Raw genomic sequence first — 22,782 nt, forward strand, 5'->3', positions numbered from 1 at the left:
TAAACAAATCTTTTTTTAAATATTTTTTAAAATCTTAAAAAAAAATCTTACATTGCTATTGCACGTTTCACTTTTTGAAAGAACTTTTATCTTTTTTTCCCCCCTAAAGAACTTTTAAAAGCCTGTCAATAAATAATTGAACGAATAAACTGGCGAAGTGACAAGATAAGCACTTCATTAAACAAGGGTGTAACTCAGGCTTGAAAGTGCGGCATTTGATCCTCTCAACATTACGTACAGGAAGGACATTCTCTTCTTTTTTTTAAGATTTATTTTATTTTTATTGGAAAGTCAGATATACAGAGAAAAGGAGAGACAGAGAGGAAGATCTTCCCTCCAATGATTCACTCCCCAAAAGTGACCGCTACAGCTGGTGCTGCGCCAATTCAAAGCCAGGAGCCAGGAGCTTCCTCTGGGTCTCCCACACAAATGCAGGGTCCCTGGGCCTGGCAGCGAGGCCTAGTGGCTAAAGTCCTTGCCTTGAACGCACCAGGATCCCATATGGGCACCGGTTCTAGTCCCAGCAGCTCCACTTCCCATCCAGTTCCCTGCTTGTGGCCTGGGAAAGCAGTTGAGGATGGCCCAGGGCTGTGGGACCCTGCATTTTTTTTTTAAAGATTTATTCAGTTTATTACAAAGTCAGATATACAGAGAGGAGAGGAGAGACAGAGAGGAAGATCTTCTGTCTGATGATTCACTCCCCAAGTGACTGCAACGGCTGGTGCTGTGCTGATCCGAACCCGGGAACTAGGAACCTCTTCCAGGTCTCCCACGTGGGTGCAGGGTCCCAATGCATTGGGCCGTCCTCGACTGCTTTCCCAGGCCACAAGCAGGGAGTTGGATGGGAAGTGGAGCTGCCAGGAATAGAACTGGCGCCCATATGGGATCCCGGGCGTTCAAGGTGAGGAATTTAGCTGCCCGACAGTTCTCAATTCAATATATTTTCGTTTCATTTTGGTTGGGTAAATTCTTTTTTTTAAAAGACTTATGTTTAGGGCTCAGCACAGTAGCCTAGTGGCTAAAGTCCTCACTTTGCACGCACCAGGATCCCATTTGGGCACTGGGTCATGTCCTGGCTGCTCCACTCCCCATCCAGCTCACTGCTGCTTGTGGCCTGGGAAAGCAGTAGAGGACAGCCCAAAGCCTTCCATGTGGGATAGCCTGAGGAAGCTCCTGGGTTCGGATTGGCTCAGCTCCAGCCACGTGGGAAGTAAACCAGCAATTGAAGATCTTTCTCTCTGTCCTTCTCTCTGTAAATCTGACTTTCCAATTAAAAAAAAAATCATACAAAAAATTTATTTTTAGCAGAAATGCAGGTTCACTCCTTAAATGGGTGTAACAGCTAGAGCTCAGCCTTTCATCTGATCAGCCAGCAGATGGCAATTCTTTCTCTCTAAATCCTCCAAAATGTATTACAAAGTTTCTGTTTAGCTTGTATAGAGAGGAAATATTTGAGCTTGGCTTGTGGCACCGCTGGCTAAGATACCACCTGAAATACTGACATCCCCTGTGGGCACCAGTTAGAGCTCCAGCTACTCCACTTCCACACTTGATCTTAGGCAAAAGACTGAGAAACGTTTGTTCCACTTCCAATCGAACTCCCTGCTACTGTTCCTGGAAACATAGATGAGGATGGCATGAATCCTTGGGCCTCTGCTCTACATAGGAAAGCAGGCTGAAATACTAGGCTCCTGGCTTCAGTCATGCATTGAACAAATCATCATACAGCTGCATTTAGTAGTCATGTAAAAAAAGGTGTGAATGTTTGGCGAAACTGGTTAAGCCTCTGTCTCTGACAGTACATCCTATAACAGAATGGCAGCTGCAAGTCCCAGCCACTCTGGACTTCCAATCCAGTTTCCTGATAATAAACTGGGAGGCTGTGGAGTGCCTGAGTTCCTGCTACCCATATTGGAGACAAGAATGGAGTTTATGGTTCCTGGCTCTGGCCTGGCCCAGGCCAGTAATATGGACATCTAGGGAGTGAGCCAGCAGACAGAAGCTCATTCTCTCTGTCATTTTGGTTTTCAAATAAATAGTCAAAACTTTTTAAAAGCCATTGTTGTGGTCCTGCATGGTAGCATTGCAAGCCAATGCTCTGCTTGCAGTGTTGGCATTCCATAGGGGGCACTGGCTCAAATCTCAGCTGTTCCATGTCCCATCCAGCTCCCTGCTATTGCAACAAGGAAAGCAGTAGAGGATGGCCCAAGCCCTGGGGAACCTGCACCGGCATGGCAGACCCAGAAGAACTCCTGGTTCCTGGCTACAGATCGGCTCAGTTCTGACCATTCCGGCCACTTGGGAGAATGAAACAACAGATAGAAGATCTTTCTTTCTGTCTCTCCTTTTTTTTTTTTTAATTTTTAAAATTTGTTTTATTTATTTTTATTTTTGACAATCTTTACATGGTTAATTAAGGCACAAAAAAAAAAATTCAAGGGCTACAGGAAAGTGGGTAAGACTATTATTTCCACATTCTCTTTTTTTTCTGTATCTGGAGTAAATAGGTAGATAAAGGAAAAGTCCCACCCAGTCTCCCACCATCCCAGGTAACCTATGTGGGGCATGCTCAGAGGGTTTTGCTCAAGTGATTTTGATAATTCAGCAGTTATGAATTGCTGCCAATCTCGCCATTCCAAGCACGATGAAGTTGCTGCAGAATCCACTGATTGACATAGTCCACCTTAGAATCTCCGTTTGCCCAGTTTTTCATCTATCTATGTAAATCTGACTTTCCAATAAAAACAACTTTTTTTGTTGTTTTTAAAGATTTAGTTATTTTTATTAGAAAGATAAAACAGAGAGGAGGAAATATAGAGAGGAATACCTTTTGTTCGATGTCTAATGATTCACTCCCCAAGGAGCCACAACAGGTGGAGCTGAGCCAATCCGAAACCTGGACTATGGAGCCTCTTCTGGGCCTCCTACATGAGCACAGGGTCCTAAGGCCTTGGGCCGCCCTAACTGCCTTACCAGGCCACAAGCAGTGAGCTGGATGGGAAGTTGAGCTGCCGGTAGTAGAACCGGCACCCATATGGGATCTTGGCGCATGGGAGCCAAGGACTTACTCGCTAAGCTACCTTGTGGATACTGGTGTTTTCATTTTTTTTTTTTTTTAAGATTAATTTTATTTTTTTTATTGGAAAGTCAGAAATACAGAGAGGAGGAAAGACAGAGAGAAAATCTTCTGTCAGATGATTCACTCCCCAAGTGACTGCAACGGCCGGTGCTGGATCCGAAGCCATGAGCCAGGAACCACAAGCAGGAAGCTGTTTGGGAAGTGGAGCTGCCAGGATTAGAACTTGCACGCACATGGGATCCCGGCGCGTTCAAGGAGAGGACTTTAACAGCTAGGCTACGGCACCGGACACTGGTGTTTTCATTTTTAAACAAGATAAATAAATCTTAAAAAAAATTAAATTTGGAAATAATACCACCCAGGATCTCAAGTCCAAAGTCAGAAAAGCCTTGCTTCCCTTGCCTACTGTAAAAAAATGTTCATTTTGTTATGTTGGACGCAGCCAGTCAGAGCAAGCTGCCATCTCCTGGTTCACTCCCCAGTTGCCCCCAGTGCCATGAGCTGAACCAGGAGCCAGGAATTCCACAGGGTGGTGGTGGTAGGGACCGAGGGCTGGGAAGCCCTGATCATCCTATGCTGAGGTGTAGCTGGCTGAGGGAAGGCTTGTGTCCTGCAGTGTATGTTAACCACTGCACAGAACATCTGCTCAAAGAACAGGTGTCTCAGAGCCCCTTCTTAGTCTCTACATTCAAGAATCCCAGGGGCTCTGACTTAGATGCAAATGCCCCTGTTGGAAGAAACATTTAACTTTTTTTTTTTTTTTTTTTTAAGATTTTATTGTTATTGGAAAGCCGGATACACAGGGAGGAGGAGAGACAGAGAGGAGAAACATTTAACTTAATATTTGAATAACAGAGGTGAAGGGGTTGGGAAAAGAAAAGGATTGGCAGTAGTTAAAGGACTGCAGAAGGAGCTTTCCTGGGCCAAGCTGTTGAGTCCAGAGGGGCTCACTAACCTGCAAGGTTGGCTCCCAGGCCCAGGTACAATGCTGGATGGAGATGAAAGGCGTGACAATTTCTGTTCTGCGAAACTCATAGAGTAGCAATTCCAAGGAATGAAGCGTATGAGATAAAACACACAATTTAAATTGCATTTTCAAGGATGAATCTTTGTGGTAGTAGGTAAACATGTTGGCGGATTTTTTTTCCAGGATGTGTTTTATTTAGACTGCCTACTCCTCCAAGTTGCAGTTATCAGATGAGATGACTTTGGACACCTTTGAAATCGGGGTGGGGGGGAACGTCAGACTGGTGATTTTGTAAAAATTCCCTGCTTCGAGCCCAGCGCCCTGGCCTAGCAGCTGAAGTCTTCGCCCTGAATGTGCCTGGATTCCATATGGGCACCAGTTCTAATCCCAGCAGCCCCGCTTCCCATCTAGCTCCCTGCTTGTGGCCTGGGAGAGAAATGGAGGTTGGCCCAAAGCCTTGGGACCCTGCATCTGCATGGAACATCTGGAAAAAAAACTCTTGGCTTTGGATTAGTGCAGCACCGGCTGTTGCAGCCGCTAGGGGAGTGAATCATTGGGCGGAACATCTTCCTCTCTGTCTCTACTCCTCTGTGCATATCTGACTTTCTGATAAAGATAAAATCTGATTAAAAAAAAAAAAGCCTAGGAGTTAGCATTGTGCTGTGTACAAAGCTGGCATCCCATAGGAACACCAGTTAGTGTCCTGGCGGCTCCATCTCTGATCCAACTCCCTGCTTAAGGCCTGGGAAAAGTAGCTGAAGATGGCTCAAGGGTTTGGCAGATCTGGATGAAGCAGCTGGCTTCTACACTCCCACAGCCTGGGGCCTTTGTAAACCTTTGGGGAGTGAATCATTGGACTGAAGATCTTTGTTTCTGTCTCTCCTGCTCTCTACATATCTGCCTTTCCAATAAAAATGAATAAATCTTAAAAAAAAAAAAAAAGAACAAGAGAAACCAAATCTATGTCTCACCAATACTACAAACTCAGGACAAAATAACTGCTGCAAAGTTTACCTTTATCCAAAATCTTCCAGATGTTCAAAAGACTACAACTCCTCAAGAAATATTTGTGAAATTAACAGAGATTAAGTGCGCTAGGTGGCTTTCGAATGCCGTCTTTCATTATTGTTGCATCTGGTTTAATAAGTAAAAAAACCACAATTTTTGTTAAAATAGATGATACCAATATTATAAAACCTAGCCGTTCAGTCAAGGGATCTGTGGATTTAGTTTTTAAACTGTTTAACTGCCAAAAGGAAAAGGCAGGTTTCTGAACAACATGCAAACTCCACCTGTGCAAACCAGAGCACCCAAGAGCAAGGTTGCAAGAAAAGCACATCGCTCACTTCTCGCGAGACTTTCGTCTCCCGGCCTTTCCTTCTCGAGCAGGATCCCGTTCTATCTCGCGAACCTTGGGAAGTTCCGTTGGGGAAGATGGCGGCGGCCGCAGGCACCCTTCTCTTCTTGCCACCGGGGACTAAAGACTGAGACTCCCCGGGAGGAGCAGGGACTGCTGGTGCCTGCGTCCCCGGGAGCCCGCCCGTTCCCTCGGCTTCCCTGTCCGTGCCGGGGAGCGGCTGACCCTCTCGTGGCGGACCCAGGCCCTGCCCGTCGTCAGGATGAAGGCACAGGGGGAGACCGAGGGTGAGTGACAGAGGGGGGCGGAGGGGCGGGACTCGGTCGGGGCAGCCAATCTGTGCGAGGAGGTGCGGGATCGGGGCTCGTGCTGCGGGGCGTGCGTGACCGAGCCGTGCTCGGCGGTGCCAGAGCTCCGGTTTGGGGGTGAGGGTTGGTGGTGGCGGGGCGGACTGCCACCTTGGGCAGGTTTCCTTTTTCATCCAGGGACGGTCCCTGGGGTCTCTGGGCACGCTGAGCCTAAAAATGGTGAGAGATGGGCGAGTGATGCCTGTTCCCTGCTGGCACCTCGTTCCGGAAGAAACGGCTGAATAATGACAGGAAGGCTTTCCTGTGGAAAACTGTGTCAGAGTGCTGCCAGGTTGTCTGCCTCCGAATGACAGGATCTCGACCTAGGATGCCAGATGCCGCCTACAATGGCACAAGGCTCCATCCCGTGCCCGGCCAGACTTCGGTGTGCAACTTTGGACTCTGAAGTCCCGTATTCCTGCTTCAGTGGGAGGATAGCTTTTGGGACACAGCTGTATGAATACAGCTTACTTTGTTATCATTATTTGTTGATCTTCTACAGTTTATTCAGAGCTTTGTGGATCTGGGGCCCTGCCTTTATGTTTGTTTCATCTCTCCACATAGTAGTTGTCCCTGCAAGAACTACAGGCTGAGGCTGTTTAATAGAAGGCTGGTCAAGAAAAATAAAGGGTTTGATTTGATGGGGAGAAAGAGGAAAGGAGTATCTCTGGAGTGTGAGGGAACAACGATTATAAAGTGGGAACTCGTGGAAGTCAGGATTGTTTGTGTGGTTTGCTCACTGCTGTGTCTGCCGCATTTAGGATTGTTGTACTTGACCGAATGACTTTCAAGTGGGAAGTGGCAAGAATGTGTCAGAGCAATTAGTTAACTGAAACAGCCTAAAAACCAATTTTTCAGAAACCACTGTATCCTGAGGGCATGAAAGAAGCTTGAATTTTTTTTTTACGATTTATTTATTGTTATCGAAACGCTGACTTACAGAGATGAAGAGATACAGAGAGAAAGATCTTGCGTCTGCTGGTTCATTCCCCAGGTGGCCTCAATGACTGGAGCTGAGCCTATTTATTTATTTATTGAGATTCATTTTATTTTTGGGCCCGGCGCATTAGCGTAGTGGTTAAAGTCCTTGCCTTGCCCGTGCTGGAATCCATATGGGCGCTGGTTCTAATTCCCGCAGCACCGCTTCCCATCCAGCTCCCTGCTTGTAGCCTGGGAAAGCAGTTGAGGACGGCCTAAAGCCTTGGGACCCTGTACTCACGTGGGAGACCCGCAGGAGCTCCTGGCTCCTGGGTTCGGATTGGCTCAGCTCCAGCTGTTTAAAAAAAAAAAAGATTTATTTTCATTGGAAAGTCAGATATACAGAGAAGAGAGACAGAGGAAGATCTTTTGTCTGATGGTTCACTCCCCAAGTGACTGCAAGGGCCGGTGCTGTGCTGATCTGAGGGCAAGAGCCCTCCGGGTCTCCCACATGGGTGCAGGGTTCCAAGGCCCTGGACCATCCTTGACTGCTCTCCCAGGCCACAAGCAGGGAGCTGGATGGGAAGTGGAGCTGCCGGAATTAGAACCGGTACCTGTATGTGATCCCCGTGTGTTCAAGGTGAGGCTTTAGTTGTTAGGCCACAGCGCTGGGACCTGGAGCTGAGCCAATTTAAAGGCTGCAGCCAAGAACTTCTTCCGGGCCTCCCACCCAAGTGTAAGGTCCCTAGGCTTTAGGCTGTCTCCAACTGCTTTCCAAGGGCACACTCAGGAAGCTGGATAGGAAGTGGAGCAGCCGGGACACGGGTGACCACATGGGATTCCCTCACGTTCAGGTTGAGGGTTCAGTCACTACGGTACCATTGCAGGCCCTGAAATTTTTGTTTTGAAGATTTATTTTTTGTTTATTTGAAAGGCAGAGTTACAGAGAAGACATAGGATCTTCCATCTGCTAGTTCACTCCCCAGATGGCCCTAACAGTAAAGGCTGGGCCAGACCAAAACCCGGGGCCTGGAGCTTTTTCTGATTTTTTTCTGTGGGTGCAGGAGCCCAAGTACCTGGTCCTGCTGCTGCTTGCTAAGGCACATTAGCAGGGAGCTGGATCCAAAGTGGAGCAGCCAGGACTTGAATTAGTACCCCTATGAGATTCCTGAATTGTAGGTGAACATTTGCCTTGCTATGTCATAGCTGGCTTAACTTGCTAAACCAGCTGAAGAAGTTTTACTGTTGATTTAGATCTCTTCACTGCCCTAACTCTGATTAAATTTATTTTTCAGGGCCAGTGTTAAACTTTTTGTAATCTCCCTATGCTGATAATGTCCTTTCTTTGCTGTTCAGTAATAATGTATCTGTTTTGTTTTATTTGATTCCTTTTTTAAAATATTTATTTTTATTGTAAAGGCAGATATACAGAGAGGAGGCGAGACAGAATGATCTTCCATCTGTTGATTCACTCCTGAGATGGCCATAACGGCCATCACTATGCAGATCTGAAGCCTCGAGCCAGGAGCTGCATCTGGTCTCCCATGCATTCCAGTTCAGGGTCCCCAAAACATGAGCCATCTGCTTTTGCTTTCCCAGGCCATAAGCAGAGAGCTCGATGCAGAACAGAGCAGCTGGATACAAAGCAATGTCCTGTTGACCCATGGGGTTGGCCCTCATAATGTCTGTTTTTAAGAGCATTTCTCATTTTTCATTATGATGGTAATTTCCATATTAATTTACAGTGCCTCATACATGTCTTCTCAGACATGTGTTCATTCATCTCCAGTGGTTTGTATCATGGATATTTGCTTACAAAAGACTGTTGCAGAACTAGGGGAGATTTGAAGGGTTTAAGATTCATTCACGGGTCCTGGTGTGATAGCATAGTGGCTAAAGTCCTCGCCTTGCACACACCGGGATCCCATATGGGCGCTGGTTGTAATCCATGCAGCCCTGCTTCCCATCCAGCTCCCTGCTTGTGGCCTGGGAAAGCAGTCGAGGATGACCCAAAGCCTTGGGACCCTGCACCCATGTGGGAGACCCAGAAGAGCTCCTGGCTTCAGAATGGCTCAGTTCCAGCCGTTGCGGCTGCTTGAGGAGTGAATCATCGGATGGAAGATCTTCCTCTCTGTCTCTCCTTCTCTCTTTATATCCGCCTTTCCAATAAAAACAAATAAATCTTTAAAAAAATTCATTCACATACTTTTCCAGGAACCAATCTCTTCTGCCTTTCTCTTACCTTGATTGGAAACTGATCTTTGGTGATTGATCTCTTTTCTGTACATATATCAGTTATTTAAAAAGATAAGAAACATCAAGTAGGCAATTAGGCCCTGTTTTTCTTATTAATTTTTTAAAATATTTGTTCATTTTTTTAACTTTTCCCTTTTTTCAATTTGAAACAACTTCTTTTTTTTTTTGAAAATTTATTTATTTTTATTGCAAAGTCAGATATATATAGAGAGAAGGAGAGACAGAGAGGAAGATCTACCAACCGATGATTCACTCCCCAAATGACCACAACGGCTGGAGCTGAGCCAATACGAAGCCAGGAACCTGGAGCTTCTTCTGGATGTCCCATGAGGGCGCAGGGTCCCAAGGCTTTGGGCCGTCCTTGGCTGCTCTCCCAGGCCACAAGCGGGGAGCTGGATGGGAAGTGGAGCTGCCAGGATCAGAAGTGGAGCCCATGTGGGATCCTTGAGCACCCAAGGCGAGGACTTCAGCTGCTACTAGGCCACTGTGCCAGCCCCTTTTTTTCAAAAAATTTTTATTTTTTGGGCCCGGCGGTGTGGCCTAGCGGCTAAAGTCCTCGCCTTGAACGCCCCGGGGTCCCATGTGGGCGCCGGTTCTAGTCCCGGGTGGGCGCACTTCAGCCCGTTGCGGCTCACTTGGGGAGTGGATCATCCGACGGAAGATCTTCCTCTCTGTCTCTCCTCCTCTCTCTGTATATCTGACTTTGTAATAAAAATAAATCTTAAAAAAAATTTTATTTTTTAATAATGATTACATGGTGGATCAGAGTGGGAATGATCGAGGTTTAGGGAAAATTGGGAGAACTCATTGTTTCCAAATTTACTATTTCTTTTAGTTGTTTCTGGGGGAGGGGAGAAACAAAGGGGGTCAACATGTCCCAGAGGGCCTGTTTTCTTAATCACCCTTAACCAGTCTCTTAAAATCATGGCCAAAAATGAAGAATTTCAAAATTTTTACATTGAGGAACCTGTAATCATAGTAGGACTGTTCACACTTTTGGTCTACATACATTATACAAGGGATTGCAGGCATGTCAGAAAATAACTTTCTCCTTAAATTGCAATGAAATGTTCCTTTATGGGTTCCCCTGAAAAGCTTGAATAGAATGACCTACTCTATTATGTTGCTTAAATAAGACCCATATCTTCTTTATAAGATTTGAAGTAAATTATTATTAAAATTTTTTTTATCATTTTAAAATAAGAATTATATGGTTGATCAGGTTGGGAAGGATCAAGGCTTAGGGAAAATTGGGTGAATTTGTTGCTTCCAGATTTGCTATTTCTTATTATTATTCCTCGGGGAAGGGGAGAGACAAATGAGGAAGCGGCTCATGACTTTCCATATATCCCAGTATCCAGGGATGAGGAACCATCACCTCATATCAACCCAGAGTCTCAAAGTGCACATATTCCAAGGGTTCTGTCCAAGCAGTTTGGATAGTTCTGAAATGCTGCCATTTTCACCGATCCAAGGATGCTGTCACCTTTTCAATGTCCATTGGCTCCATTCACTGACATTTTTTGCTGTCATCGTTTGCTTCAGGTTGTTTCCAGTTATTTCTGTTATTTCTGCTATAGCACCAAATGTGCTGCCTTATTCTCCTTTTATAACATGGCCTTTGTCTACTGATCCACCTTTTTCATTAAGTAAGGCATGTTCTTGCAGGTGAGACCAAGTACCTGGGCCAGGTGTCCCAAGCATCACTGAATCCCCCACCCTTGGGGCTCACGAACCCAGCATCCAACTAGTATGTGGGCCCTAGTATTTTGGGTCAGGAAACTCAACCCCACCAGATTCCCCACCCCAGAGTTTACGAAACCAATACCCACCTATCAGGTGGGCCCCAGGATCTGGTCCAGGTGACCAATACCCCATCAATTCCCCTGTCCCTGGGGCTCAGGAACCCATCCCCCACCTCACTTTGAAGTAAATTATAATGGGAAGTATTTTAGCTGAATTTCTAGTGCAATTAAATGTGGGGGATTCCTTTTCCAAGAAAAATGAGAAGGTCTTTGTAGAAAATTTCTAATGATGTTTTCTGATTTATATCGTAGAGTCGGAAAAGCTGAGTAAAATGAGTTCTCTGTTGGAACGGCTTCATGCAAAATTTAACCAAAATAGACCTTGGAGTGAAACCATTAAGCTTGTGCGTCAAGTCATGGTGAGGATTGTGGCAATGTGGGTAAAGTGTTGTACTTGGATGATTTGATAAGCTAAGCTTCTAGTGTCCATATCAGTTACAATAGTGTCTTCAGGCGTGTGCCTCATATAGCATGGGCTACACTGCAGTTCTTCAGGGGCCTGCCTGGGAAAGAACTGTGCTTTCACCCCTGAGGATTTTAGAGGGATTGTTTCAGTACCCTCAAGAATACCTTATGTAGAACGGCAGGATATTTGAATATAGCATGCTCACATCCTCCTGTATGCTAGAAATCATCTTTAGATTACTTAAAATACCTGGTAAATTGGAATGCTGTGTAAATAGTTGTTATACTGTATTATTTAGGAAATAATGACAGGAAAAAAAATCTGTGTTTAGTATAGAAGCAGTTCTTATTTCTTGAATCTTTTTAGACTTCATTTGGTTGAATCTGCACATGTGGGACCAGGTATCAAGGTCTGTTTGTCATGATTTTTATTACCCAAGAAGACATTCTTCATTCGCTGTCAAGCTCCTTGATTGTAATGTGATATTATGTTCATTGTATCTGCAGAGTAAATACTGCTAGTAGACTTTTCAATCCATTTTAAAAAATAATTTTACTTGAAAAGCAGAATTACAGAGATGGGAGACGAGACAGATAAGTATTTATTCCCCAAGTGGCTACAATGGCTGGAACTAGTTGAGGACGAAGCCAGGAGCCCAGAACTCCATCCAGGTCCCTCACAAGGGTGCCAGGGGAACAGGTGCTTGCATAAAACATACTGTGCTGCCTTGCCAGTACCATTAGCAGGTAGCTGGGCTGGAGTAGCTGGGTCTTAAACCAGCACTTGGAAATGGGATGCTGGCATTGCAAGTGGTAGTTAGCCCAGTGTGCTATAACATGGACCACGTGTAATTTATTCTTAATCCAAGTGAATTCTGGGGTTTTATCTGTTTACTGTTAACTTTTTTCTCTGTAGTATTATTTGTCTTTGCTGAGTGATTCACCAGTACTAGAATTGCATAGCATGAAGTACAAGACAAGGGAAGTGTATTATGACATGTTACAGAACTAAAACTAAAAGTTCATCCAAATGATTCTGGTGGTAGTAGAATGGTGCAAGAAAAGTTTACTTCTGTTTTTTGACCTAGGCCGTGGTAGGTGTGCTCACTTTGTGATTTCTTAAGATTCATTTCTTTTCTGTGTAAATGAAAGCACTACTATTTTATCAAATTTTCACTTTGGGCTCAGAGTAAGTTCAGCTTAGACTTATATTTAAGTTTGTGTGTTTCAACATTTTATAAATTTTTCATTGAAAGGAAGTTAAAAAGGGAGACAGAAATTTTTCTTCCACTGGTTCACCTCCAAAATGGCTAAAATGGCTGGAGGTGGGAGTGTCTTTCTGATCTTCCTTATGAGTGGCACGGACTCAGGGAGCTGGGTCATCTTCTGCTGCTTCCCCAAGCACCTTAGCAGGGCGTTGGATCAGAAGTGGAACATTTAGAACTTGAAGTACTGTGGATATGGGATATCGGCAATGCAGGTAGCAGTCTTATTGACTATGTCACATTGCTGGCCCTAAATTTAAACCTTTCTGAGTCTGTTTCCTCATCTTGATTGTGGAGGCATATTACACCAGTTTGCTTTTCTAAACAATTTTGATGTAAGGAAGAAGTGAGATAGTAGATGTTATATTGTTGAAAGAATTCTGTAACTAAATTCTACAAATACATGTGCATCTTTCTGGTTCAGGTTTTTATACAAAGAAGCTTTCTTTTTTTTTTTTTTTTTAAAGATTTATTTATTTGAAAGGCAATGTTACAAAGAGAAGAGGAGAGACAGAGAAAGAGAGAGATCTCCCATCCTTATTTCACTCCGAATAACTACAACAACTGGAACTGGGCCAGACCAAAGCCAGGAGTCAAGTTTTTCCTCTGGGTCCCCCACATGGGTGCAGGAACTGAAGCACCTGTACCATCTTCCATGCTTTCTAAGGTGTATTAGGGAGCTGGATTGTAAGTGGATCAGCTGGGTCTTGAACTGGTGCCCACATGGATGCCAGTGTCATCGGCAGGAGCTTTATTAACTACACCACAGTGCTGGCCCCAAAGAAGTTGTGTTTTTTTGTTTGTTTTGTTTTTGTTTTTTAAATATATTGATTAAAAATGTCTGTTTTCCCAGTTTAAGAATTCAGAAGTTGTCATTTTATTTATTATTAAAGGTTTTATTATATTTGTAACAGAAAGGCAGTTTTACTGAGAGATGGAGAGACGGAGACAGATCTTCCATCCACTGGTTCACTCCCCAAATGGTGGTAATGGCCAGAGCTGACCCAATCTGAAGCCAGCAGCCTCTGATGGGTCTCTTGTACAGGTGCGGGCCCCAAGGACTTGAGCCATCCTCCACTGCCTTTCTGAGGCCATAAGCAGGTAGCTGGATGAGAAGTGAAGTAGCTGGGACAGAAAGTGGTTTTCATATGAGATGTTGGTGCTTGCAGGCATAGGATTACCCAGTTGAACCATCGCACTGTCCCCAAAAGTTGTCATTTGAATACTCTAAAGCAGCCATATGCTAGTTTGAAGCTTTTTCTAAAAGTTATAAATACTCATATTTTGATGCAACTACGCCGGACATATGTTAATATTCAAGTGACCCCTTGCTGAAAAAACTTTTCTCACCCAGGATTTAGAAAATAGAAAATTATACTTTGTAGATTTATTTTATTTATTTATTTTTTATTTGAAAGGCAGAGTTACACAGAAAGATGAGGGAGAGACTAAGATCTTCCATTCACTGGTTCACTCCCCAGATGGCTAGAGTGGCCAGGGCTGGGCATGCTAGAGAAACCAGAAGCTTCCTCCTGGTCTCCCACATGGGTACAGGGGCTCAGATACTTGCACCATTTTCCACTACTTTTCCAGGTGCTTTACCTGGGAGCTGGATTGGAAGTGGAGGAGCTGGAACTCAAATCAGCACCCATAAGAGATACTGGCGCTATAGTCAGCTTAACTGTGCCACAGCACCAGCCCCTGAAAAACTGTTCTTGTACTGTAAAATTATTACTGTTTCCAGGGACTAGAATGTGAGAAACTATTTCTCTAGGAAAAAAATATTCTAAATATTTTGATATTTGGATCTGTTTCTTAGAGTCAGTCTAGTTTGACCAAGATTTTATTTTATTTCTTACATTACATGTAGATTTCCTTGTTACATTTGGGAATTCTCAGTCTCTTAAGTCACTTTATTTAACTGTAAATCTAAAGAAGTAATTGCTTCTTTAGGAGGTAGATCTTTTATATCTATTTTGATTTTCCATGATATTTTCTTACCTTATTTTAAATCTGGGATTTCATTTTTCTGTCTTTGTGCATGTAGATAAGGATCATCCATGGGTGTGTCTGTTTCTTCCTTTGATTGTGTGCACAGATGACCAGTGTGTAAACCAGATAGAGTGTATATGTAAGAGGCCAAGATAATGTGTATGCTTACTTGAGACATCGTTTTCTTGGTTAATGTTCACCTTCACTGTTTTCCCTACTCAATACAGGAGAAAAGGGTTGTGATGAGTTCTGGAGGGCATCAACATTTGGTCAGCTGTTTGGAGACATTGCAGAAGGCTCTCAAAGGTTTGTAAACACGAGGAATCTGCTGATTTCTTAAAACCCCAGTTTAAGTGTGATTTTTTTTATGCTTATGTTGAAAGTATGAATTGAAGCAGGTCAACTTAGTCTGTAAAATATTGCTCCTGTTTGATTTATGGAGTTGAAATAGGCTCTTAAACTCTGGAATCATTTGGTTTTTTAGAAATACCTATTGATTTATTTGAAAGAGAGAGAATAAGATAGAAACTCCCATCTCCTGGCTCACTCCCAAAAATACATGCAGTGACTGCTTGTTGAAACTGTGACCCAGAAACCCGGCCCAGGGTTAGCACAGGGTAGCTTAGCACAGGGTGCCTGCTGTTGGAGCCATTGCTGCCGCCCAGGCTCTGCATTAGCAGGAAGCTGGAGTCCCAAGCCAGAGTCAGAAATTGAACCTAGGTACTCTGATGTGGAACAGAAACTTCTTAACTGCTAGATTGTTTCTGCTCCCCAAAGCATTTCTTTGAAAAGTAATAGAGACTTGAAGAAAGTTGCTGTTTCTGGAGAGAGTTCCCTGGAAAACAAACATTTAAATTCTGAACTTAATTACTCATGGTATTTGTAATTGATTAATTCTGCTTGTTTGGGTGGGACAAATGAATGCAGAAACAAATTTTACATTGTACCAACAAAGTTGATCCTGATTAAGCTGAGCATTGTTTTGTTTTCATGTTGAAATTGTGGTAAAATACAAAGTTACTACTTAAATATTTTTTTTTTTAAGATTTATTTATTTTATTACAAAGTCAGATATACAGAGAGGAGAGACAGAGAGGAAGATCCTCCATCCGATGCTTCACTCCCCAAGTGAGCCGCAACGGCCGGTGCGCGCCGATCCGAAGCCGGGAACCAGGAACCTCCTCCAGGTCTCCCATGCGGGCGCAGGGTCCCAATGCATTGGGCCGTCCTCAACTGCTTTCCCAGGCCACAAGCAGGGAGCTGGATGGGAAGTGGAGCTGCTGGAATTAGAACCGGTGCCCATATGGGATCCCGGGGCGTTCAAGGCGAGGACTTTAGCCGCTAGGCCACGCCGCCAGGCCCTACTACTTAAATATTTTTAAAAAACAATTGTTTATTTGAAAATGAGAGTTAAAGAAGGAAAAGGAGAGAGGGAGAAAGATCTTCCATTTGCTAGGTCATTCCCCAGGTACATGCCCGAGCCAGGTGCTTCTTGTAGGTCTCCCAGTGTGGGTGACAAGAGCAGAAGCATTTGACCCTCCCCCACTGCTTTTTCTAGGCCATTAGTGGGGAGCTGAATTGGAAGTGGAGCAGCTGGAACACAGTGCAGGCAGTGGATTTACTGACTGCACCACAGGGCCAGTCCCAGCCAATTTTAAGGGTACAACTAGCAGCAATTATGTTTATCATTTTTTTTTTTTTTTTTAGTGACTCTGACGAAAGCTGTATTGACTGGGGGCCATAATGGAAGTAGATAGTAGCAGGAAGGTCAGGCTTCCATAATGGCAGTACTTTTACATATTTTTGTATAATCACCAGTATACAGTCCAAGACCATTTCTCTTCTTCCCAAGTGGGAGCTGTGCAGTGTACCTAGTCTTTTTTTTTTTAAGATTTATTTAGTTTTATTGGAAAGTCAGATATACAGAGAGGAGGCCAGGCAGAGAGGAGTATCTTCTATCTGCTGGTTTACTCCCCAAGTGGCAGCAATGACTGGAGCAGAACCAATCTGAAGCCGGGAGCTAGGGGCTTCTTCTGGCTTTCCCACACAGTTGCAGGGTCCCAAGGCTTTGGGCCGTCCTCTACTGCTTTCCCAGGCCACAAGGGAGGGAGCTGGATGGAAAGTGGAAAAGCCGGGACATGAACTGGTGCCCATATGAGATCCTGGCAGGCGTGCAAGGCTCAGACTGTAGCTACTAGCCTACTGCTCTGTGCCCAGCATTCCCATTTTTGACAACCACTTGTCTACTTTTCTGCTTTTATATAGTTATGTACGTGACATTGTATTTATCCTTAACTGGTTTTTGTGTCTTCAAGATTCATCCATTTTGAAGCATGTATCAGAATTTCTTTTTAAGGTCCAGTAATATTCCATTATGTATATGTGCCACATTTTGTTTATCATCTGATAATGGGTATTTGGGTCATTTTTTTTCTTTTTTTTTAAAAGGCAGAGAGACATTTCTCCCATCTGCTGGTTAACCTCTGAAACACCTGCAACAGTTGGGATGGGCCAGATTGAAGACAGCAATTAAATCTGGGTCACCCATGTGGGTGGCAGGGACTCAACAATGTAAACCATCACCTGCTGCTTCCCAGAATATTCATCAGGAGGAACCTGACATTGGGTGCAAAGTTGGGTTCAAAATCATTATTGCCAGTATGGAATGTAGGCATATCAGGAGCCACCTAAGTTAACAGGCTAAATGCTCAGGGGCAGGGATTTCCAACTATTGACTGTTTCGAATAATTCTGCTGTGAATATTGACCATTTATATTTGTTGGTTTAGATGTTAATCTTCTTTATTCTAGAATTACCAGAGAAATGTGTTAAAGAGCTTGTTACAAGTAATGAGTAGTGAAAAAAAGAAATAAGCTACAATAATTGTTTTGTTTTTTCTTCTTTTTTTTTCTAAATATCTTTTTAATTCATTGGCTAGAGCTAAGCCTTACCACTAAACATTGTCAGATGACAAGCATTTGAATCACTGAATGTGTTTATGGTTTTGGAAGGATGAATATACTCCAGAGGGTGTTTCTGTCTTTGAAGAATACTGTCTAAGTTTTGGATCATTCTTTATGATTTCCGTTTTCACCTTTCATAGTAACATCTTTACCAGCAATGACTGATCGTTTGGAGTCTATAGCAAGACAGAATGGGTAAGTAGTCTCTGTGGGCAGAAATGATTAGCTTAGTGTTAACTTTGGGTGGCCTTATTTATGTCTTCTATTAATTTTTGTTTTGATTTGTTCCTGCTAGACTGGGCTCTCATCTCAGTGCCAGTGGCACTGAATGTTACATCACGTCAGATATGTTCTATGTGGAAGTGCAGTTAGATCCTGCAGGACAGCTTTGTGATGTAAAAGTGGCTCACCATGGGGAGAATCCTGTGGTATGTGTTGATATTTCACTGAAATCTGTGGGGTTTAATAGGAACATTTATTGAAAAATGAATTGTTGGGGCTTAAATAACTTTGGGTTTAGTTTTTCCTGAGCCACTGTAAAGATGATGTGATGGGCTACAGCATCAACAGCTACAGAACGCGGGCCCATCTAACATCATCAAGGGCTTTCATAAGTGAAAACACCAGAGGAACCCTTATCATTTCACATCAACAAGCATGAGCCGCAGTTGAATAATAGGTGCTCGGAGTACGGAAATAAATTTCAGGGTTCCCATTCTTAAACGATTATAATCAAGAAGGATCTGAAAGTTCGTATCATGGAGATGAATTTAAAATGTGTGTAACCAGATAGTTTGATATGGGTTTCAGTGATATCACTAAAAAGAGTTCTTAATGTTTTGAGCAAGCTATAGAGATTTGATTCTTTATAAGCTTATACATATTTTAATTTTAAATTTCTCACTTCAACCCCATGGTTCATCAGTTAGGAAGAAGGTGCTTTTTGGTATCTTCATTGAAGGACCTTCTATAGTTTTAATGTTTGTATTATAAAGCATGTGTTGTTAATTAAAAAAAAAAAAGCTTTTGATGTCTTCAGAGATGTTAAAGCAGTTTTCTGTTTTAACATAATGTTCTTTGATTTCAGAGCTGCCCCGAGCTTGTACAGCATTTAAGGTAAGCAAATGACATTGATATTCCTTGATGTTGACAGCACTGTTTGTTAAAGTGTTTTGAGATTGTTTAAAAATTATTTTTCTCACCAAAAATTTTATTCTCTTGGGCCAAGACTTCTCAGACTTTACATGTGCACTTTCAGAATTGACTTAGCATGTTTTTTTTTTTTTAACCCTACCCAGTCTATCCTAGGGTTTCTCATCTTGTTGCTATTGGCAGTTTAGATTGGAAAATTGTTGGCTTTAGTGTAGTAGCTTTTGCATTCCAGGAAATATAACAACATCTGATCTCTCCCCACTGGTTAATAGTAATATCCTTCCAGTTATTATAATCAAAAAATATCTCCAGACATTGTCAAATGTCTGCCAATGGAGGAAATCATTCCTGTTTCAGAACTATTGATCTGGTGGTCTTAGGAGTTCTATATGTAATAAAATAAGTAGAACCTAATAATTGAACAAAAAAGGTATGAGAAAATTGAATCTGTATCACAAAAATAATTTTAGTTTAGAGTATGAGAAAAATTGGTTTATGTTTAAGGAGTATATATATAATAAATCCTGTTACAGTAATAGTTAGACTTGAAGAGATTCCCTTTTGGCAGTTGGTGGATATTTTTCCACTGACTTGTATTTTGCCTTTGACTTGGTTAAGGATTTCTGTTTAAACCTGGAATTAAGACTGGGGATGGCCAAGTTGAGAGGCACGCCCATCTCTAAGGGCATGTCTTTCTTTTTGGGTGACGGGTTACTTGAGGCAGAGAAGAGCATGAGTTAGCCTAAGAACACCTATAATCTGAGGCCCGTTTTTGAGCAAAGATTCAGAAACTCTGGTTACAGAATACTGTTTTCAAGGAGGAGCTGGTCTACTCAGAATATTCTCCAGAAGAAATGCCTCAGCTCATGAAACATTGGTTAGAGACCATTAAGGATCAATTAAAAGAAAGGGGATTTGACTGATATAAAATGGTGGTGCGAGTAGTGATTGGAGAACAAAGAGAAGGAATATTCATGGCTGTCCAATGTTTCTGATGTTTTCATGAATGACAGTTTATTCTGCATTGTAGCAGCATTTGGCTATTTCTACTATTGACTCTGAGAAGCAGATAAGTATATTACCATGAAGATATTTGAAGTTTTCTTTATATCACTAAATACTTGGACAAAATAAAGATGAGTTAGCAGTTTGGGGAAAAAAATAAATTTACTAGGAATGTAAGAAAGCCTCCAAGTCAGTTCTTTTTGAAAGATTTATTTTATTTTTACTGGAAAGTCAGATATATAGAGAGGAGTAGAGACAGAGAGATCTTCCATCCGCTGATTCACTCCTCCTCCCAACAAGTGACTGCAAGGGCCGGAACTGAGCTGATCTGAAGCCAGAAGCCAGGATCCTTCTTCGGGTCTTCTACATGGGTTCAGGATCCCAAGGCTTTGGGCCGTGCTCGACAGCTTTCCCAGGCCAAAAACAGAGAGTTGGATGGGAAGCAGAGCAACTGGGACTAGAAATGATACCCATATGGGATTCTGGCATGTGCAAGGTGAGGACTTTACTGCTAGGCTACTGCGCTGGGCCTGTCAGTTTTGTTTTAAACATGGTGACATTCTCATACACTGTAATGGCTGGGAGGAAGCGGTGTGTGTGTGTGTCTCAGGATAGTAATACTGAAGAAACATCTCATAGTTATCCTTCTCTTTTTTCTTTTTTTTAAAGATTTTATTATTATTGGAAAGCCAGATATACAGAGAGGAGGAGAGATAGTTATCCTTCTCAAGCATTGTCGCTGTCCCGCAGCGATGGACTTGGTGCACGGAGCCAATAATAACGCACGTGGACCCTGACTGATGGTCAAAAGCCGTAGTTTATTAGTGGCATCAAACTTTATACACTGAGGGCCATATAGGATAAGGGAGGAAGTATTGAGCTCATCAACAAAACCATCAATGCTTTTGTTTGGAACCCTTTTGTCTTGTATATTCCACCAGGTGTTCTCATATACATACTCTCCACTCAATTGTTCTTATGCAAATGATATCCAATAACGTACACAAAAGGTAGCCATTTGGTTATTCTCCTCCAAATATTATCCAACCAACTGTAATCCTGTGCTCACTGACCTTCTATGGTCACAATGTCCTCCTACAAAGCATCAGTGCAGTGTGCTCATGGCAAAATACTCCCAGGTTTGATTTAGCTCTAAAAAATTAATGTAACTTAAAATTTCATTTTTTTTATTTTTATGGAAGCAATAAGTTTATCAAAATTCTTTTTTTCCAGAATAATCCAAAAACTACTAGTATTTCTGGTTCACACCAGGAATAGGAGACTTTACTAACTGATGAACTCATGGTGTTCTCAAGTTCATTTGGAAGTGTGTTTGGAAATGGCAGCCTCAGGAAAAATGTTAACCTCTATCTGACACCTTTCAAATCCTTAGTGCAGATGGTAATATAGAGGTAGTGTATATGCAAGGGTACTTCAGAAAGTGGAATTAAATTTTTTAAAAAGAAGGTTCATTTTGGTGCATAAAGATGAAAGCTTACAGGCCCAGTACAATAAACTAGTGGTTAAATCCTTGCCTTGCGTGTGCCAGGATCCCATATGGGCACCAGTTTGTATCCTGGCTGCTCTACTTCCCATCCAGCTCCCTGTTTGTGGCCTGGGAAAGCAGTTGAGGATGGCCCAAAGCATTGGGACCTTGCACCGACTTGGGAGACCCGGAAGAAGCTCCTGGCTGTTGGCTTTGGATTGGCTCAGCTGCAGCTGTAATGGCCACTTGGGGAGTGAACCAGTGGATGGATCTTTCTATACTTATCTCCATCTCTCTGTATATTTGCCTTTTCAATTAAAGAAAAAAGTAAGCTTACTAATTTGATGGTTAGAATAGAGTATGGTACCTTGAGAATAACTGAAAGCCTGTTGCCTATTGCTGAGGTCATGTGGGCAGAGATCCCATGTGTTTTATGCATATCAAAACATACATTTTCCACAAGCTTTTTTCAATATTTATTTTTATTAGAAAGGCAGATTTACAGAGAGAGAAGGAAAGACAGAAAACTCTTCTGTCTGCTGGTTCACTCATAAATGGCTGCAGCAGCCAGAGACGAGCCATTCCAAGCCAGGAACCAGGAGCCCCATCCATGTCTCCCACATGGGTGAAGGACCCCAGGACCTTGTGCCATCCTTTACTACTTTCCCAGGCCACAAACAGGGATGTAATGGGAAATGGAGCAGCTGGGACACAAACTAACTGCCATTTGGGATGCTGGTATTACATGGTAGAGGATTAGCAGTTGAGGTACTGTGCTGGCTCCAAATCTTGTGACATATCCAAGTATTTTCCTGTTATTTACTTACTTATTTGTTGCTGTTTTCATAGTAATATGGGCTCTAAGTGTCAATTAATGTTCATGAATGTCTGGTAAATCGCCTGATATTTTCATAGTTTTGTTTTTCCAACTTAATTTTTAAGTTTGAGAAAAAATGAAGGGCTTGAGCATTGTTTAGAATCTAAAGTAAACCTTAAGAGATCATTGGGTCAAGAATACAAACCTAAATGTTGGGCCATGGGAGGCCAGAAGTCATGTCCTGCTGTTTCATTCCTTGGGGCCAATGTGGGATTAGGAAGATTTTGGACCATTTTTTTGGCCTCCTGTCCACACCTCTCCTCTCCCCCTCTCACATTTGCTTTTTACCTCTGTTCTTTCTAATTATTTACTTCTTATTCCCTTAATAATTCAAAGTTTAATTTCATAATAAAATCTAATCTCAGCTATATATTAAGTGGGGTTAATAAGTGGTTTACCTATATCATGTTTCATTATTTAGGAGCGAATTATTTGAATTTTCAGATCTTTTAACTGTCCCTTCCATTGAATTTTATGCTATTTGTTAGCCTCTTCTTAAGAAAAAAGAGGCAAAGAGAAAATATTCCCACCACTGCCACTGGTTTTGATTGACTCTAGAAAACTTCAGGAGGAAAAACATTGTAGCAGGTTATTAAACTGGCTTCAATATAGCAATGATTTTTTGGGCACTTTGTTGTAAGATTGACTAGTAATTGTATATTCTTCTTTTCTTCCTCTTTCCTGAATTCCTGTAGGGAAAAAAATTTTGATGAGTTTTCTAAACACCTTAAGGGCCTTGTTAATCTGTATAACCTTCCAGGAGACAAGTGAGTATTTTTAATTATTTATTTTTTGTATTTTGGAAAGTTAGGATTCATTCGTGAATCATTTTGTGGTTATAAATTTACCAAGTCTTGTAGCATATGAAGGCACTCAGGTATTTTTTTTTTTGTAGATTTTTATTGTGT

General features: G+C 42.5%; 1 protein-coding gene and 1 pseudogene across 3 annotated transcripts in view; both read left to right on the forward strand.

The window, feature by feature from the left end:
* The first annotated feature begins 5,445 nt into the window (after nt 1–5,445).
* Nucleotides 5,446–22,782, forward strand: part of MED1 (mediator complex subunit 1) — a 34,257-nt gene continuing 16,920 nt past the window's right edge. The window contains exons 1-7 of one of the 3 annotated variants that reach the window (XM_058676684.1): nt 5,446–5,690; nt 10,982–11,088; nt 14,619–14,697; nt 17,495–17,549; nt 17,650–17,782; nt 18,442–18,470; nt 22,570–22,641. In XM_058676684.1, the coding sequence (XP_058532667.1) occupies nt 5,666–5,690; nt 10,982–11,088; nt 14,619–14,697; nt 17,495–17,549; nt 17,650–17,782; nt 18,442–18,470; nt 22,570–22,641 (500 nt within the window). In that variant the 5' untranslated portion in view covers nt 5,446–5,665. Of the gene's footprint in view, nt 5,691–10,981; nt 11,089–14,618; nt 14,698–17,494; nt 17,550–17,649; nt 17,783–18,441; nt 18,471–22,569; nt 22,642–22,782 lie in introns of those variants that run through there. The other 2 variants (XM_058676681.1, XM_058676682.1) reach the window with 2 other exon arrangements.
* LOC131482448 (dynein light chain Tctex-type protein 2B-like) lies at nt 19,003–19,732 on the forward strand (annotated as a pseudogene).

Source organism: Ochotona princeps, chromosome 17 (assembly GCF_030435755.1).
Source record: "Ochotona princeps isolate mOchPri1 chromosome 17, mOchPri1.hap1, whole genome shotgun sequence".
Classification (NCBI taxonomy): Eukaryota; Metazoa; Chordata; class Mammalia; order Lagomorpha; family Ochotonidae; genus Ochotona; species Ochotona princeps.